At 32.7% G+C, this 18,612-nt stretch overlaps 2 protein-coding genes across 3 annotated transcripts; both read left to right on the top strand.

The window, feature by feature from the left end:
- Nucleotides 1-3,110: 3,110 nt before the first annotated feature.
- LOC100786511 (DEAD-box ATP-dependent RNA helicase 46) lies at nt 3,111-8,500 on the top strand. Of its 2 annotated transcripts, none has more exons than XM_003524502.4 (9): nt 3,111-3,397; nt 4,042-4,386; nt 4,843-4,998; nt 5,228-5,296; nt 5,811-6,080; nt 6,275-6,625; nt 6,714-6,991; nt 7,123-7,533; nt 7,705-8,500. In XM_003524502.4, the coding sequence occupies exons 2-9, from the start codon at nt 4,066-4,068 to the stop codon at nt 8,171-8,173; spliced, it is 2,325 nt and encodes a 774-aa protein (XP_003524550.1). In that variant the 5' UTR covers nt 3,111-3,397; nt 4,042-4,065; the 3' UTR covers nt 8,174-8,500. The 2 variants fall into 2 exon arrangements, with proteins under 2 accessions (XP_003524550.1, XP_006579766.1); XM_006579703.4 differs by having other exon boundaries at nt 4,840-4,998.
- Nucleotides 8,501-14,256: 5,756 nt separating this feature from the next.
- Nucleotides 14,257-17,488, top strand: LOC102668949 (transcription factor MYB115). The gene is made up of 3 exons (XM_006579704.4): nt 14,257-14,983; nt 15,381-15,507; nt 16,933-17,488. The coding sequence occupies exons 1-3, from the start codon at nt 14,433-14,435 to the stop codon at nt 17,197-17,199; spliced, it is 945 nt and encodes a 314-aa protein (XP_006579767.1). The 5' UTR covers nt 14,257-14,432; the 3' UTR covers nt 17,200-17,488.
- The last annotated feature ends 1,124 nt before the right edge of the window (nt 17,489-18,612 follow it).

Genomic DNA, 18,612 nt, shown 5'->3' with positions numbered 1-18,612 from the left:
TGGATGAATCTACTAATTGATCCTTGCGATGCTGTTTTTTTCTTCTTCCAAATTTCTCTTTATGATATAATCATGACTGCGAATAGCAGCAATTGTGTTTGACCAGTTATTTAATTGGTCTCGTGGTGGTATTTGACCTCAAAAAGCTCAATTTTTGTCTTTTTAAAGAGATGAGATGATCATAGATGCTGTTGCTGGTAGTCGTGTTGAATTGGCAGGATGAACAGTTGTTGCCAAGAGCAAGATTAATCTTGTGTTGCCTTTTGCATTTTAGTGTTGTTTTCTTTGGTTTTTACCCACTCGGGCATCTTTAGTTACTAAAGTACAAGTTTATATGGAATCAATATAGCTTTGAGAAAAAGAACAATCTTCAAGGGCAAAATTTATGAGAAGAAAATTTATTGAAACAGCCTTCGGACATAAAGTTTCAGTAGAGCTTAGTGCCTCTTCGTGTATTCCCTCGTTTGTAGATTAAGGAAGCATTTGGCGTATTTGCAATTTGTATATAGAAAAAAAAATGATTGTATTGGAGGGTTTAAATCATGGATTTCCATTTCTAATTATCAATGCTGTAATGTAATACTATATCGCATATTCCTAGTGCATGTTTGGTTGTATGTCTAACTTGTTGCACAAATTCCAAGATAAATCCAACGGTCCACTGAACATAAGGGTCTGAATGTTTTTGTCAACGTCTGTTTGCAAATGCAAACAATTACACAAACATAACCTCAAGAAGGTAAATTACTGGGACATTAGATGTTCAATGTATGAAAAAGTTGTTACTAGGCGTAATGAATTTTGCTTCTATCAAATTTCATTAGTTATAAATGGTGTTAAAATGTCAAACTTAGAACATATTTAATAATTAATCCATCTTAACTAGTGTATGTTAGATATAGTGGAGATTTTAATATTGAGATTTTAATATTGAGATATTAATGATTATAGACGGAATTAGGTTGCTGATTATATCACATTTTTTAGTGTTGTTTATTTTGGATGTTGAAATTTCAAAATATACCCTATGTCTACTTTAAGTTGTTGATAAATTTGCTTTTGATGTATAAGTGACCTCCTATGTATGTATATGGCAGAATCAGGATGAAGATTATTAGATACTTTAATGGTTCACCAGGGACAAACCTAGAAACTTATTAGGGTTTTTTTTTCATCCTATATAATTATTTAGGCTTATAATTTTGGTTCCCTCATTTTTCTAAATCCAATATTTTGGTTTTCTTAATTTTTAATCATTAACATTTGGTCCTTGTAGTTTTACAAATTGGTGATTTTAGTCCCCTTATAGATTGTTAACTAATAATTGTGATTAATAGAATTATTAAGTTTGATTATAAATTAATTAAAAATAATTAATTATAAAAAACTATAATAAAAAGTTATTAAACCCTAATCTTCCACCACATTGTGCCCCACATATGAGCTATTCTTGAAATAGGAGTTAATGATAACGAGATACCACACACTAACTAAACAAAAAAAATGAATGGACACCAAAATAGGTAATGACCAATAGTTTCTAAGGCATATGCTAGTATGAGAAGGTTGGTAAAGTTACAATACCTCTACTTAGAAAGATATTACAAACAAGTATAGTAAGATGGTAGACTAACCATATGAGTAATTGCATGTTTGTCGAAAGTTTTAGCTTCCAAATTCAAGTCCAAGACCATAAAGTTTCCAGTGCCCTTTTATCCTTTTGAAGCCAATCATATGCACTTTTAGTTTTGTATGTACTTGTCGCTAACCGCCAAGCATGGTCACTAATTCTTCTATCTAGCCTTTGAGAAACCAAACTGCTCCCAACACTTTGTCTTTGCCACGTGAACTTATTGCCTAAATACTCAACATTAATAAGTACTCAACAATTCAAGTAGTATTTAAAAGAATTTGCTTACACACCCATTTGTTGCCTAGATGGAAGAATGATTTTATTAAAGCCCTAGCCTTCACATGTGTCCATGGAAGAGTTATTTATTGTTTTTAGATCTTCCAAATACTTCTAAAGCATGCCCCCTGCTATGAAGGATGGGTCTGGCATAAATCGCTGAGCAAACCTATGATAAGTTACCCAATGAGATGTGAAGCATCACACATTGGGTTGTCGTTTCTATAGTATTCACCAAAACCCAAATTCATATAGAGTGTACCTACACTTCCTTCAAAGTATGTCGAAGCCTTCCTTGATCCAAAATCTCCTTAACGATCCACGACATGATTGAAAAGTTTTTGAAACCAATCATCATTAAACATGTGAAAAGAAGATGAGCAGCAAACCCCTAACTAATTTTGACAGAAGGAAGATTTTTCCACCATAGCAATCTCGCCTTCTTCAAAATGAGCCTTTTCTTTTCCCTTTGTTAAGTCTTGTGGCTTTGATGGCTCTATAAACAACATATTGTTTAGGGCAATAATTTCTACAGGCATAAACTATTGTCATTCTGTATCCAATTGTTATCAATGTCACATTCAAAGTGGCATTCATAGTGGCCACGTTCATGTGAAAATTGGTGGTTATTGTAGCAATATTTAGACCTGCATGTTGGGCAACATGCTGCATAAGCCTACATGAAAGTATTTGGATGGGAGCCCTAATTAATTTTTAATTCTAGGCAAGACCTTTTTGACTTTTCCCACCCTTGGCAAGTTCCATAGCATGTGGAGCCACCCAATTATAAGTAATAAATAACTTCCAATATGATTAATAACTGTCACGCATGGTAAAAAACTAGATTTTTACCAATAAGCTTCACTATTATAGTATCCTTCCATTTTCTCCAAACTCTTGGTAAAAAACTAGATTTTTACCAATAACCATTTGTATTTTGGTGTTATTAAAAGAGTATAATGGTCCATCAGATTCGAATTTTGAACTCTTTTCCACCAATATGATTATTTTATCAAGACTATCGTATCTTTAAAAAATCCTTATTTTTTTTTTTGTTCAAAACTTACTAGACATGCAATGAAAAGTTGGATCGGGCCGATGCAGCCACGGTTGAATACACGATCCAACACAGAACAACTTGCCACTTGCTCCCCCTCACGACGCTTAACCATGGTCAACAATTCATGTTCAAGTCCCTAACCATGGTCACACGCCCAACCTAACCCAACCCTTTCATTTCCCTTCAAAATTAATACACACCTTCTGAATCCTATAAATAACCCACTTTCATTCATTGTAGTTTCCCTCTTCTTCCTCCTCTTTCGTTCCTCCTTTTTTTCACTTTTCGCCCCTTTTACGAAGCGCGCCGTTAGTCTCTGCGACCCGAAATCCGAACCCGAATTGGTTTCAATCTCCGAGAGAGAGAGAGAGAGAGAGAAACCCCGACCTAGCTCGCAGAATCTACTGCCACTTCTCGCTCTTCAATCGGTATAATAAGATTCGATTCGTTTCGTTGTTTTTTTTCTTCTCCCAATTTTTTAGGTGAATGTCGTGCTTTACATACAGCATTCCGTAATCGACCAGATCTGAGTGTCAAATCTTAGGGTGTGCCCACGCACGAGTACTGTTTGTGCGTTTTGATTGAATCTAAGGCTTCGGTTTTTCGGAATTGGATTTTTGCTGCTGCATGCGTGCGATTGTTTTCGCTGGATTTGCGTTATTCTGAAATCGATTATGCCGTGTACTTTATGCGTTATACTGATATTTTTTCAGCTTCGGAGTTTTTCCTTCGGATTTGTTTTGGTTCCTGGTGAAAATCCGTAGCTGTGAATGCTGTAGGTGTAGATTAGGGTTTGTTAACGTGCTGGGTGTAAACATTTTAGATTCGCTTGGATTATGAAATTTAGGTTAACGGTGAATGTTTGATTTGGTTGATAATGTATGTTATTTTTATTTTAATTTAATTGTGATATTGTTGCCAACTTGTCAAATCGAATGTGTTAATTTGAATGTGTTTTAGTTTTACCTAGTCATTTTTATGTTTTAACTGAGAATTATTCATAGCTAGTTTTACTTTTTATTTTCGAGTAGGTTATTACTGACTTGTTTAATTTATTATTATTGGATATTAGAATTGTATTGCTGGTTTCCTTGCTATGGCTGCCACAGCAACTGCATCTTCGATGGGTCCGCGCTATGCACCAGCAGACCCGACACTCCCTAAACCATGGCGAGGTCTTGTGGATGGCAAGACTGGGTATCTTTACTTTTGGAATCCTGAGACTAATGTCACCCAGTATGAGAGGCCCTCCTCAAGCTCAACTGCCCAGCCAAAGTCTTCTTCAGTGCCCAATTCTTCTGTCCAGGTTCAACAATCGTCTCAAGGGTCGCAATGTGGTCATAGTCCTGATTTCAGTGATAGGTATGATAGAAATGGCAGTGGTGGGTCTAACGAAGCTGGATCACGGAATAATCAGGTACTTATGCTTGACTTTATTTGTTGTATTTTAATGTGTTCATGTGGTAGCTGACATGACCTATGGCACAGAATTTTTTGATATGTAGTTAGTTGTATGTAATATTATACCAATTGGTTGTGGTTTAGTGACGATGATTTTTAAGCAACTTTTGATATTTATTTGAAACCACTGGTTATGATATACGTATTAGGATCTCTACAGTTAGGGGATGGGATGAAGCTAGTCTGTATTGAACTAAAACATTAAGAAGCATGTATTGAATTTAATTGTATTTTTTCTTAAATGGATGCTTCAGATGTTTGGGCATTACAGTTGTGTAGGAAATGAAAGCATCATATTGGTAGAGCTGTAGAGGGAAAAGAAATGCAGTATTTGTAAATCAATTGTATATTTCTGTCCATCATAGTTTGTTTGGGGGACTTATCTTTCATGTCTTTCATCTTGTATTAGAAGAGTTCCAAAGGGGGAAGTTATGCTTCTCATGATGTTTCAAATGGAACACATGTTGCTGGCAATGTTGATTCTTCTGTCAGAGGTCATGGGGCTTCGGATGCTGGAGCTGGACTATCTCCTGAGTCTTATCGACATCGGCATGAAATATCTGTGACTGTGAGTATATATATTATAATTACATAGCAAATAATTATGTCACATTATATGTCATTATGATCTCTGTACATTTGCATCTTTCATTATTGTTACTATATACTTTGGTAAAAAAAGTTAATTTATTAAATGGTTTTAGAATATATTTGGAAAATTCCATATAATTTGATTGCCTTGCTTTTAGGTTTTGCTCCAATTAAAATTTAATTGAGGTTTTTCATATTTTTGTTAGGGAGACAATGTACCTCCACCCCTTGCATCATTTGGGTCAACTGGCTTTCCATCTGAGCTTCTGAGAGAGGTATCGGCTTCTATTCTCTTTTCTTGTTTTCTTGTCTGTCTTCAGTAGTGGCAGTTAGGAGGATACCCAAGTTTCCACAGGTATCTGACCCAATTTTTCCTTGTGCAAGTCTCTGATTCCTGAAGCTCCAATTTATAAGTTTCAGGCTCATAATTTTTCTGCCATCTTTACTTTTTTGTCGTAGGTGCGATATTTGCTCCTGGGGAGGAGCTAATGTCGTACGCTGTGGTGCCCTCTTTTGTGGGGCTAGCATTTAGTTTGGACTTTGGAGCGTCCTTTATGGTGGACCAAGTTTTTGGAAGGGCTTTCCGAACCATCCAAGTTCGTGGCTGGGACTGCTGTTGGTCATGATTCAGTCTGCCACTTGGTCTGTACGGAAGAAGAGGCCTCTCCTCATGTGCTACCTTGCATCAGCAAGCATTGGTGGCTTGCATATGAGGGACAATGCTTCTTCCGGCATTAACTCCTCTATAAGTCCCAAAGAAAACCAATCTCCTGGATTTTCCTTTTTTAGGTACAAAATGCTGGGTTCTCAGCCCCAACTCCAATTCAGGCACAGTCATGGCCCATTGCTCTTCAAGGTAGAGATATAGTTGCCATTGCTAAAACAGGCTCAGGGAAAACCTTGGGGTATTTAGTTCCGGCATTTATTCACCTCAAGCGCTCTGGCAATAACTCCAAAATGGGCCCCACTGCATTGGTACTTTCACCAACAAGGGAGTTGGCAACACAGATACAAGATGAAGCTGTGAAATTTGGGAAATCATCTAGAATTTCATGTGCTGTAAGTAATTGTTCTCATTTTCATCAAATTATTTTTTTGTTGGGTTTTCATGCTTCAGCTTGGGTTCCTTTGAAATTTTTTGATGAACTCACAAATTTGAGATTGTTAAATGAATATTGCTTGTAGTATCATTCTTCATTGGATTGCCTGGCTGGGTTTGCTACTATTTATTTATTCATTCATTATTTTTATAGTGTTTGTATGGAGGAGCACCAAAGGGTCCTCAACTGAGAGACATTGATCGTGGAGCAGATATTGTGGTAGCCACTCCTGGTCGCTTGAATGATATTCTTGAGATGAGAAGAATTAGTCTTAATCAGGTTTCTTACCTGGTGCTAGATGAGGCAGACAGGATGCTGGATATGGGTTTTGAACCTCAAATTAGGAAAATTGTGAATGAGGTGCCTAATCGCAGGCAAACTCTAATGTTTACTGCAACATGGCCAAAGGAGGTTAGGAAAATTGCAGCTGATCTGCTAGTCAAGCCTGTACAGGTGAACATTGGGAATGTAGATGAGCTTGTTGCTAATAAGTCCATTACTCAGGTTTGATGTCTGCTACTGCTATACTTGGGTGCAATGTTTTATTTTCCCCGCTTTCATTCTTATGCCATTTTTCTTGTTACTATATCAGCATGTTGAAGTATTGCCACCAATGGAGAAACAAAGACGGCTGGAACATATTTTGCGGTCACAGGATTCAGGATCAAAGATAATTATTTTTTGTTCTACCAAGAAAATGTGTGATCAACTTGCTCGTAATCTGACACGTCAGTTTGGAGCTGCTGCTATTCATGGGGATAAATCCCAGGCTGAGAGGGATCATGTGTTGAATCAGTTTCGAACTGGGAGGTCTCCTGTGCTTGTGGCCACAGATGTTGCTGCCCGGGGACTGGATATCAAGGACATTAGGTTGTTAATTGTTTGTTTTATTGTATTTTTTTTATTCTGAGGCCCATGTGTTGGGTACTTTACCCACTGTAGTAGAACTTGTCTTGGAAAAGTGACTATTGTATTTGACAATGACCATAAATATTTTGCAGGGTGGTTGTCAATTATGACTTCCCTACAGGAGTGGAAGATTATGTTCATAGGATTGGAAGGACTGGAAGAGCTGGAGCCACTGGGCTAGCTTACACTTTCTTTGGTGACCATGATGCTAAATATGCTTCAGATCTCATCAAAGTTTTGGAAGGTGCAAACCAGAAGGTGCCTCCAGAACTTCGTGATATGTCATCACGGAGTGGTGGTGGGATGGGCAGATCCAGACGATGGGGTTCTGGTGGACGAGGTGGTGATTCTGGATATGGTGGAAGGAATAATGACTCTGGATATGGTGGAAGGGGTAATGATGCGGGATACGGTGGACGAGGTAGTGATTCAAATTATGGAGGGAGGGGTACTTCTGCTTCTGGCAGAGGTGGAGGCCGTGGGTTTGACTATGAGTCCCAGAGGTTAGTTTTGTTTATTATTAGTGATATTTTCTGTTATATTTTGGAAAATACATCCCCCCTTTTTTATTATTTTACCAGAGGATTTGGGTTTTGTTGAAGGATTCTTAATTCTTAATGCTGATCTACATGTTTTTTATGTAATGCTTACAAGTGTTTTATTTTGTGGTATAGGAATGATAGGGATCGGAGCCCAGACAAGGGATCAAGTTGGAGGGATCGCTTCAAAAGCGTCAACCGGGATCGCAGTCGTAGTCCTAACAGGGCCGCATTACCTCAACATTCCCAAGGTGGCAGCTTTCACAAGGCAATGATGGAACGTGGTGGATGGGATAGTGATCGCAACAAGAGCTTTAACCGGGACCGAAGCCGCAGTCCTAGCCCTCATAGACAGGTGAAGGGCCCAGCAGTTCGCGAACATTCCCCAGTTTACAGTTTTCATCGATCAATGATGGGACGAGGTCAATCATCTCCGTCATCTCAACGGCAGCGTGCATGCAGTCCTCACCGAAACTCAACCCCCTCCCAGGGTGATGGAAGACATGGTGGATCTCATTCATCTTACAATGGAGAAGTGGAGGAAGGGATGATTCCCGAGGAAGAAGGAATGATAGGTCAAGATGATCCTGTAAATGTGGATTAGGATTTTGGTTATCCAGACACTATCTACACATAAATACTAAGGTTGTTTTGGTCTTATTACATTAGTGGAAGGGAATTGTTATTGGAACATGAGCAAGTTAGGATTTGGTAGTGGAATTCATGGCAAATATATATTTTGAGGGGCTTTGTAGAAGCCTGGAAATTGCATAGATGAACCTAGTAAGAATATTGCGGGGTTTTTTTTGTTATTTTGGTAAAACTCGACTTCATATAGATGAACAGAAATTATTCAACTACTATCATTTTGATGTTGTATTCCTCCACTTTTCTGAGTGGCAGCATGTTATTATTGAAATCTATTGGATCATATGTTGCCGGCTTCTTCTACAGCCTTTTGTTTCAATTTGTTAAGTCCATTGCTTGTGATGAAGTAGTGTTGAATTGTTTGAAGGACAATTCTAGGTAGTTTCAGACACACACATCTGTGTGTTTTTGGGGTGGGGGTGGCTTGAGATCATTCATACATTTCTCTTCTTCTACAGCCTTTTTGTTTTAATTTGATTTTTTTTAGTTTGATTTATTGTATTTTGTGATTGATTACGAGTTAATTTAGTTAATGTTATTATTTACAAGATTTGTTTTTTTATCTATTTATTTTAATCACGTGGTTTTGACATCTTTTTTTCGTAATGAAATTTGTTTTGCTTCTTCAAAAATAAAAAATAAAAATTAAGAACAAGATTGACTACTGAGAGGGTTCAGGGTTTGATATTTTCTTCTACATGACTCTTGTAGATGCTTTGAGAATGCATGATAGGATTTTGGGCACAAGGCAAAACATTGGAGGTATGATGCAATAGGTAAATTTGCAGATTAAGGGAGTGCTTTTTTCAAAAGAAAGCGAGGGAGAAAATGTGCATTTACAAGGATATTTTAGGAAAATAAAAAGAAAAGGGGAATATATTAATAGAGGGAAAGTGAAAATATCAATCGCCTTAACTGGTAAACTTAGATTTATATCATTAAATTAAAAGTGATTGGCAGTTAGCATAGGATTGGTTTGGGAACTTTTAAGAGTTGGGAATTTTTTTTGGTTGGGTAAGACGGAGATGAATCCAAAGATGGTGGGTGCGACAATGAGGTACAAGATGGAGGGAAAAAGAGATGAGAGACTGGTTTAAGAGGCTAGTATGAGAAAAAATTAAAGAAAAATAAAAAGGAGGTATATTTAATAAATGTCTTAGAATTACTTATACCATCATATGAATTTACTTTTTGATAATTTATTCTTTAAGAATTTTTTATATTTTACTTAAAATAATTTTGGGATGAATGATTTTTTAAAAGTTTTTTAAAAAATATACAAGTGATGTTAAATCATGTTGAAAAGTCTTGTATTAATCTGTGAGATTAATTATTAATTTTAAAATCAATCATATGTTGTAATATGATAAAAAAAGAGATAAAAAAGAATATACATCAATAATACAAAATTATTTTGCATTGACATATAATTACAAATCATTTTATATGATATTAATTTTTTGACTTTGATAATAACTAATTAAAAGTCATATAGAAAATTATTTCTAATTGATTAACTGTACATACCCATTAAATTTAAAAAATAATAATAACTATTAATGAAGTGTTTAAGGATTATTAATTACTCCCAAAAAAAGTAAATGCCAAAAAAACCTCAGTTCTTACCGACAGTAACAAAAAGTAGAACCTCAGTAGTCACACCAACTCTGAATCAAAGCCATAGAAAACTTAGGTTCCCACTACAGCTTATAGCTATAAATACCCTCTATTTCCCATATTACATACAACAATTTCTCTCTCTTTCTCTTTTTCAAAACTATCTCGATTGTGAATTTTCAACATGGAGTTTGTTCCAAGTTTCCGGTGGCCATTATACCTTTCAAGTCTTTTCCTTGAAAATTCTTGCTGGAGTCCACGAACTCAAACCATGTTTCCCTCGCAAAACTCCATTCTCATTCCACCTTCACCACCACCCATGTTTCACCCCAACAACACTTTCGACCATTTTCAAGATTGCACCGTGAATGTGCCTACCTACAACCCTTCCTTTGTGATAGAGTTTTTCCAATCCCATCACCACCCCTTTCTATGGGATACCAACCCCTTCTATAGGTGATGGTTCTTCCCTTGGAAGCTTTGTTAACATTCACCATCGTCACCCTGTGACGTTAGCACCAAACAATAATGCTTTGCATTATGGGATTTTTCACAGCAAACCATGGTTCATCCATCTGAAGCTTCTTCCTCCAAATTGCCATCATCTCTTTGCTTCTCTAGTGATTATGGATGGATCATGACTGACTATCAATATAACATTGACCCAAAGGTAAATGTGAAAAATATAGTCACAATTTAATCTTTTTGGATGATATTTATTCATTATATATTTATAAAACTTTAGACAAAAATAAATTATTGTTCAAAAAAAATTACCTCTTATAAAATATAAAAAAATAATTTTTAAATGTTCAAACATTGACTGACCAAGAAAGTTTATTTTTCATAATAAATCAAAAGGTCAAGAGTCAAGACAAAAAAATATGAGTATAATCAAACCTAATCCAATCCGATCCATCTATACCTTGAAGAATTGAAAGTTTATCCATGTTTTGTTTTGTGTTTGTTATTTAATTTCAGTCACAGTATATTTAGTTTCTTAGTGAAGCTAATCTTTCGGCTATTACAATACTGCCTCCAACGATTCCATATTTTTACCAAATTTTTAATTAGATTCCTAAATATTTTTTTCTCTTTTTGAGTCCCTAAATTTTCATTAGGTCCTCTTGTCTAATTAATGTCATGATAAATTAATCATAAATACTTTATTAGAGATACACACAATAAACTGATATTTCTAAAGTGTATTATAACACAACTCAATCAATTATGAAAAGTTTATAGAGAATTTTAATTTTTATAAGTCGACTCAATTCAAATATTGTTTCACAATCTTTTCATAATTGTTTGGCTATACAAAATATTGAAACTCTATAAAATTCTCACAATTAGCTTAACTATGGTTACAACACACTTTAAAAGTATTAGTCTATTGTTTGTACCTCTAATTAGATGTTGACAATTAATTTTCATAGTGTGACGAGAGGATTTAATTGAAAAAATAAATAAAAGTTTAGGACCTAATTTAAAGATTTTTTTTAGAAATCTAATTAAAAATTTGATTAAAATATAGGGACTAACGGATCAATTTATCCTTAAAATAACACAATTAGTTTTCTTTCTTAAATAAATCAAATTCTAAAATAATATAATGGAGAACTTGATAACTTGCATACGAAAGTGAGGTGGTTAACAGTTTGAGTGTATATATCATATTGTATTATAATAAAAGTCTCTTTTTTATTAAAACATCAACATTTATTTCATTACTTAATTATAATATATATAAATACTTCACAAATAATATTTTATTAAATGTAAAAAGAAAGCATTAAATTAGCTAAGGAATGGTCAAAATTTTGAAGGGGTCGGTTACATATATGTTGATCTTTAACCCAACCCTTAGTTTCAATTTTCAAACACGATGCTAAATGAGACAAAAATTATGGCAATAGACTTGACACAAAATTGACTTTCTTGCCCCTCTTTTTTAAAACATAAAACCCGAAATTGATGATGATGTCATTCAAGGTTCTTTTGTTAGCATATACCTGGTTAGTTACATTTTTACGAAAATCATCATGAAACTTTGTATCTCTCATACCATATATATGGTTTGGTGCTCTCTTAAAAAGTCCCAAACTTTTCAGAAAAATGATGCTTTTTATCAATCAAAAGGATCAAAAGCAAATATACTGTACTTCCTCACCTTCAGCCTCGACAAATAAAAATAAGATAATCAAGTGAGATGAAGATGAAGTGGGAAAAAAGAATTTGATGTTAGCCAATTATATATGTTAATTCATGATTCTTTCATTTTAAATTTATAAAAAGAATATTTGATGAAAAAATAGGTTATACATGATCGTAAGTTGATATTTTGTTTTTTTAAGACTAACGTAAACTATTCATTATTTCAATCAATTTCTTATTAAGCAACAAAATTTGAGATAATATATGATTAAATTCTTTAGAAATATTCACTTAAATCTAATTATATATAGTTAAATTTTATATTTTTACACGTTAAACGTACTTTAAGCTTTGAAATCAAGGTATGGGGGAGTTTTCTAAACCCCTGGGGTCTATGTGTTGTTGTAATGTGTAGAACTTTAATTTTTATGTTATGGAATATTGTGTTATTTCTGGTATATGTTTCTGTTCATCCAACTAAAATTTAATTTAAAATAATTGAAAACTACATAATCAATTTATGTATAAGTCACTAAAATTAATTTAAATTAAATTACAATAAATAAATATGGCCTTGTTAGCCTCACATGAAGGTATGAAAGCTAGCAATTCATATATCTAACATAGAATAATATTATTTATATTTTATATTCTTGATAATATTGTTCATTGATAGTAGTATTAGTGAAGGATATACATGCTAAAAACTTTAATACTTAAGCCCACAAAGACAAGTGTGAGAAAATAAGAGAAAGTTACATCCTATTTGAAAAGTTTCCTCTCCTAGTAGAACGATATTGACAAAAAAATTAAGATCTTATCCTTAAGAGTAGACAAAGTTTTATGGTTAAGTAGAGATCTTACTGAATTATAGTCTAAAGTAAGGTAAAAATAGTACTAAAGTTATTTTTCCTTTTTTTTTTCTTCTTAAAATAACACACCATTATTTTTCTTTCCTCAACGAAATCAAATTCTTAAATAATAAAATGTAGAACTTAATAACTTGCATAAGAAAGTGTGGTGGTTAAAAATTTATGAGTGTATATATTATATTACATTATATTGTATAAATGCTTAATTTTAATATTATAAAGACTTACACAATTAATATTTTATTAAATGGAAAAATAAGACATTAAAAAAGTTAAGGAAACGCCAAAATTTTGAAGCGGTCGGTTACATGTTGATCTTCACAATTAATATTTTATGATGTCATTCAAGCTCCTTTTGTCAGCAAATATCTGGTTAGTTAAATTGTTACGAAAATCATCATAAAACTTCGTATCTCTCTTACCATATATGGTTTGGTGCTTTGTTGAACAGTCTCCTAACTTTCCTTAGAAAATGATGATTTTTCTCGATTGAAAGAATCAAAAGCAAATATATTGTACTTTCTCACCTTCAACCTTGACGAATAAAAATAATATAATCAAGATGAAATGATGATAAAGTGGGAAAAAAATGTTAGCCAACTATATATGTTAATTCTCGTGACTTTCTTTTTAAAATTTATAAACAACATATATTCGATAAAAAAAACAGGTTAGACATGGCTGTAAGCTGATATATATGTATGTATATATATATATATATTGAAGACTAATAAATTAACTAGACTTTATTCCAATTAATTTTTTAATGAACAACAAAATTTGAGATAATATATTATTAAACTCTTTTGAAATAATTATATTTTTTACACATTAAACCTCAGTTTCAGTTCTCTAGTACCCAGACCAGGCTTTTTTTCTTTTCACTAAAAGTTTTATAGGCATACCAATTGTGATTGTGATTAAAGTTTTCTTAATCAGTAATGCATTATAATAAGTCATGTCTTCTACCTGTACAGAATCTTTCTTATCTCTTTCACCTATCCAGAAACCTTCCTAAAAATACAACACTTTTTTAACGATTGCATCATAACTCCTCTCTTTTTCTCAAAAAAAAAAATATCTTTACTACAGAAAAGAAGGAAAAAAGCAACTTTAATGCAAAACAGAAGGAAAAAGGATTATAAAAATGATTTGCAAACACAGTTAACATCTAGTAAGAAAAGAGATAAAAAGATTACGAGAAAGAACTCACATGATTGCATGTCATAGTGGTCTAGACAATAATTTTTCAATTAGAAAAGAGAGAGAGAAAATAATAATATATGTTAATGAAGATTTTAAAACAAAGTGTTTATGAATTGTTCGTTACTCTTACCAAAAATAAAAGAAATGGGAATAAAACCCCCATTTTCTTTCTCGAGGTAGCAAAGAGTAGAATGCTTATGCATCAATGGGTATTTTCACATTTGCCCCGACTTTGTCTCTTGGATTTCCAGGTCCCACCATCACATAAGAACTCCTCTTCCCCACATCTAACACACAAAAAGTTCTCTCTCTTTCTCTTTTTCTTTTTCATTACTCACGCAACTCAACTATTGAGAGCTTTTCTGCATGGAATTTGATTCAAGCTTTCAAGGGCCACAATACCTTTCAAGCCCTTTCCCACCTACGACTCAAACCATGTTTCCTTCGCAAAGCTCGATTCTAATTCCACCATCACCCCAGCCCATCATGTTTCACCCCAACAACACTACTTTTCATCATTTTCAAGACTTCATCACGAATGTGCCTACCTTTGTGATGGAGGGTCCTTCCTCCAACATCACCACCCCCTTGTATAGAGGGTCTTTCCTTGGAGGCTTTGTTAACATCCACCATCACCACCCCAACAAAATGGATGCTTTGCATGGTCACCACCATAAAGGAAAAATCATTTGGGATTTTTCACAACAATTGATGGTTCATTCATCTGAAGCTTCTTCCTCCAAGTCATCATCACCTCTTTCTCTCTCTAATGAGTATGGATTGGTGATGGGTGACTATCATTGGCACACTAATCAGAGGAGTGTGCAACAAAATATGAAGGTGGTAAAGGTGAATATGGATACCAACATTGCAAATGATAACATAATCAAAGGACAGTGGACTCTGGAACAGGACAAGTATATATATGTTGTAATTATTTATGCATATAATTTCCAATTTTATTTCCTTCTCTATCTTTTTCTCTCGTTTTTCTTTCTTACTATGAAAAAATCAATGAATCATCGATGAACAAAAATTTAATGACAAAAATTACATTTCACTTACTTATTATTGGATCATAAAAATTTTCATGACAATTTTTAATAATTATACATAAATTATTTTGTCTCTAATTTTAGTTTTCTTTGCTGTATTTTTCATAAACAAAATGAAAAGTCAATTATGTTATGTCTTTAAATTTTATGCAATTTGAGTAGATTTTAATTTTCCTTTGATTAATTTCATTTCAAGATTTTTTCTAATGGTGAAAAATAATCGTGAATATTTAATGAAGTTGAGTATGTGGTTTTTTAGTGCTCTTGTGGAATTGGTAAACCAATTCGGACTTAAGAAATGGTCGCAAATTGCAAAGTTACTGCCCGGAAGGATTGGGAAGCAGTGTCGGGAAAGATGGCACAACCATCTCAAGCCAAACATTAAGGTTCCTTCCCTTTCTATTCTTATTTCGTAGATATACATACACCATTTTTCTTGGTTAATCAGGGATTAAAGTTTAACTTATATAAAAATAGCACATAATTTATGTGTTAAATTAAACATAAACATTCAATTACTTAATAGTAATTGGTGATAACGAAAATAAACATTAGAAATAAAAAAAAACATGCAATTAAATTTGTATGTGTATAATTTTATAAGTGACACTATTTTTTTTTAAGAATATTCATGACAAAAAATTTTTTTACACGTGTGTTTATACATATGGTAATATGATCGTATAACACTTTTATAACATTTCAATTTTCTGAAAAAAAAATCTTCGAAACATACATTTTATTTTATTTCTAACAAATACTTCCAAAGAAGAATATGTTCGTTTAAAATTTGTCTTTATCTCTTGCAATGTATATTCAAGTGAGAGATGAATGTTATGTAGTTAGGTAAATTTTGAATGTTTTTTTTTTCCTCAAATGATCGTATGTTATCAATAAAAAAATTATTTAATCACAACATTAAAGAAAAGCCTTGAAACTATTTTGTGTGATGTGAAATCTATTCAAACAAAAACTTTTAGCAATAACTTTAGAGGAAATTTTATAGACATTTGTTTCATTTTTACAATTGCGTGTCATTGTGAGATAGTATGATGTAACATTTTTATCAATATTGTATTCTTATTATTACACATTGTTTGAAATACATAAATTTAAATAATTTTTTTGACATTTATATGTAATATTTTTACTGTTTGATATAAACAATATTATTTTAAATTTATTTTGTGTTATGATGTTTCTAGCTTGATATATCTACTCCTATACTTCAATAAAAAAAATTAAATTTTTTAACGATTAGTGTAAAAAAAAAATTAAAAATTGTTTTTATAACTTCTTTACGATGTTTTTATATGAAAACTTATTTAAAAATTTCATTATTTTTCTGACATGTGTTCTTAACCGAAACACATAATTTATAAGTTCAGTAAGCTTTTGTCAATAACAAAAAGATTTACCTCGATAAAAGTGAGATAGCTAAAGCCTAATAAATATCATGGGCCTATTCTTTACTAGTGAAATCTTAAGGAGATTTACCTCAACATACAAAAAACTATATTAAAATGTATTAATAACATTGGTATTTTTTAAAAAAAAATACTTTTTCTTTAAAAAAGAAAAAAAAACTGTCATTAAAAATAAATAAATAAAATACTAACAGCATAACTATTTTCAGGTTTATATTCATATGTAACATAAATTTGTTATATATTTCACCACCTACTGTTATATATATTCATTAGTTTATAGCTAGCAACAAAACATAGTGGTGCCCAATTTTGATTCATTTGTCCTCTGTAATTTCATGTATATATTCACACACGTTTTTTATTTGTCTATTAATCCTATAGAAGGACTCATGGACCCTGGAGGAAGACATGATTCTAATAAAAGCCCATAAAAAAGTTGGAAACAAATGGTCGGAGATTGCAAAAAGGTTGCCTGGTAGGCCTGAGAACACCATTAAGAACCATTGGAACACCACCAAACGGCGCCAAAATTGCAAGAGACACAAGCACACAATTTATGAAGGGTCACTCCTCCATGGCTACATCAAAAAGGTTAGTGCTGCTGAAGATGCTACAAAAGAACCAAAGAAGAATAAGATGCAGTTGTGAGCTTGCTCTTTTGTATGTTGAGCTAACGTACGTGATGTGTTCAGTGGAAGCAGCAGCAGCCATGCGCCAATGCAAGTTGATAATAATTATTAATGTTGATAGTTGAAACACTTACCATATGGTACAATGAACAGGGAAATTAATCAGAATGGTGCTAAATACTTATTAAAGGAGGCATATATGCATGCATGGTTATTTATGTTAAGGTCTTAATTTGATAAGATATATGGTGCAAAATACTTTTTATTTATTAATAAAAGTGGAAGAACCGGTGTATCGTTTTGTGTCATTTGTGACTATATTTCAGTTTCCATATATAGTCGATCAGTTTTTTAATGTATCTAACTTTCGGCTATATAGGATTTATGTCTCCAACTTTTGGTGTAGAAGTATAGAACATCTCTAAATTTGCTATATCTTGTTCGACTAATCTCTCTCTATATATAAAGATTTTTCTTGTATCCGATTTCATAAGACAAGAGATAATTAACCGTCAATTCATCTATGAGTACCTAAGAAATTCCACTCATATTGACTTGGTTATAACCGACAATTAAAGATATGAAAATTATCCTGTGTAGATTACAAATGTTTGAATGAAATTATGATAAGATTAACCTTGTGATAGGTAGGATCAATAGTAAATAGTTCAATGAAAGGTTCTCAAGGGATTATAAATTTGGACAATTGCTATATATACCTCACTTAGTTACTAATATACCTCCTGGTGCGTTTAATGTTTCAATGGTACCCTTTATATACACCATCCTTTATAGTTATGGGGTTGTAGTGGAGGTGATGGAGGAGCTGCTATTGGATGAGTTATGGCTTCTGATGTTTTTGCTTATATTGCTGTTGTTCGGAAACACTCTCACAGAACCGTGGTTCAAGGACTCGATCGGACAATGACTCACGTTGATTAAATAAAGGGACACAAGGGAGAATGTCGCCTTGAAAGAAAAAACTTCATCTGCAGCACAAAATTTTTATTACTTGTTTAGTTTAGGAAGGTGTATATAAAGGGTATTTTTTGAAAAACCAATATATATGATGAGGTATATTAGTAAGGGAAATACTAACAAATCCTAAAAGCATTCATTAAAAAATTTAAAGTAAAAATATTTTTATTGAAAGATGAAAAATTATTTTGTCTATAATCTTTTTTAAAATGTTGTTTTAAAAATACTGTTTTTTTATTTTTTGGTTTGAAATTGAATAATATATACAAAAGTCCTCAAAAGAATAATTTGAAAATAAAAATTTTATGATTTATATAATTTTTTTTTAGTTTTTTTAACTAATATCGTTGGAGCAATAATTAATAAGACCTATTAGTTATAAAAGAAAGTATATATATAACAATGGCCTAAATTTGCTATTTCGCATAATTACTCTCACTTAAAACAATTTTAT

Source organism: Glycine max, chromosome 5 (assembly GCF_000004515.6).
Source record: "Glycine max cultivar Williams 82 chromosome 5, Glycine_max_v4.0, whole genome shotgun sequence".
In the NCBI taxonomy this organism is placed as follows: domain Eukaryota; kingdom Viridiplantae; phylum Streptophyta; class Magnoliopsida; order Fabales; family Fabaceae; genus Glycine; species Glycine max.
This window is presented reverse-complemented; position numbering and strand designations above follow the sequence as displayed.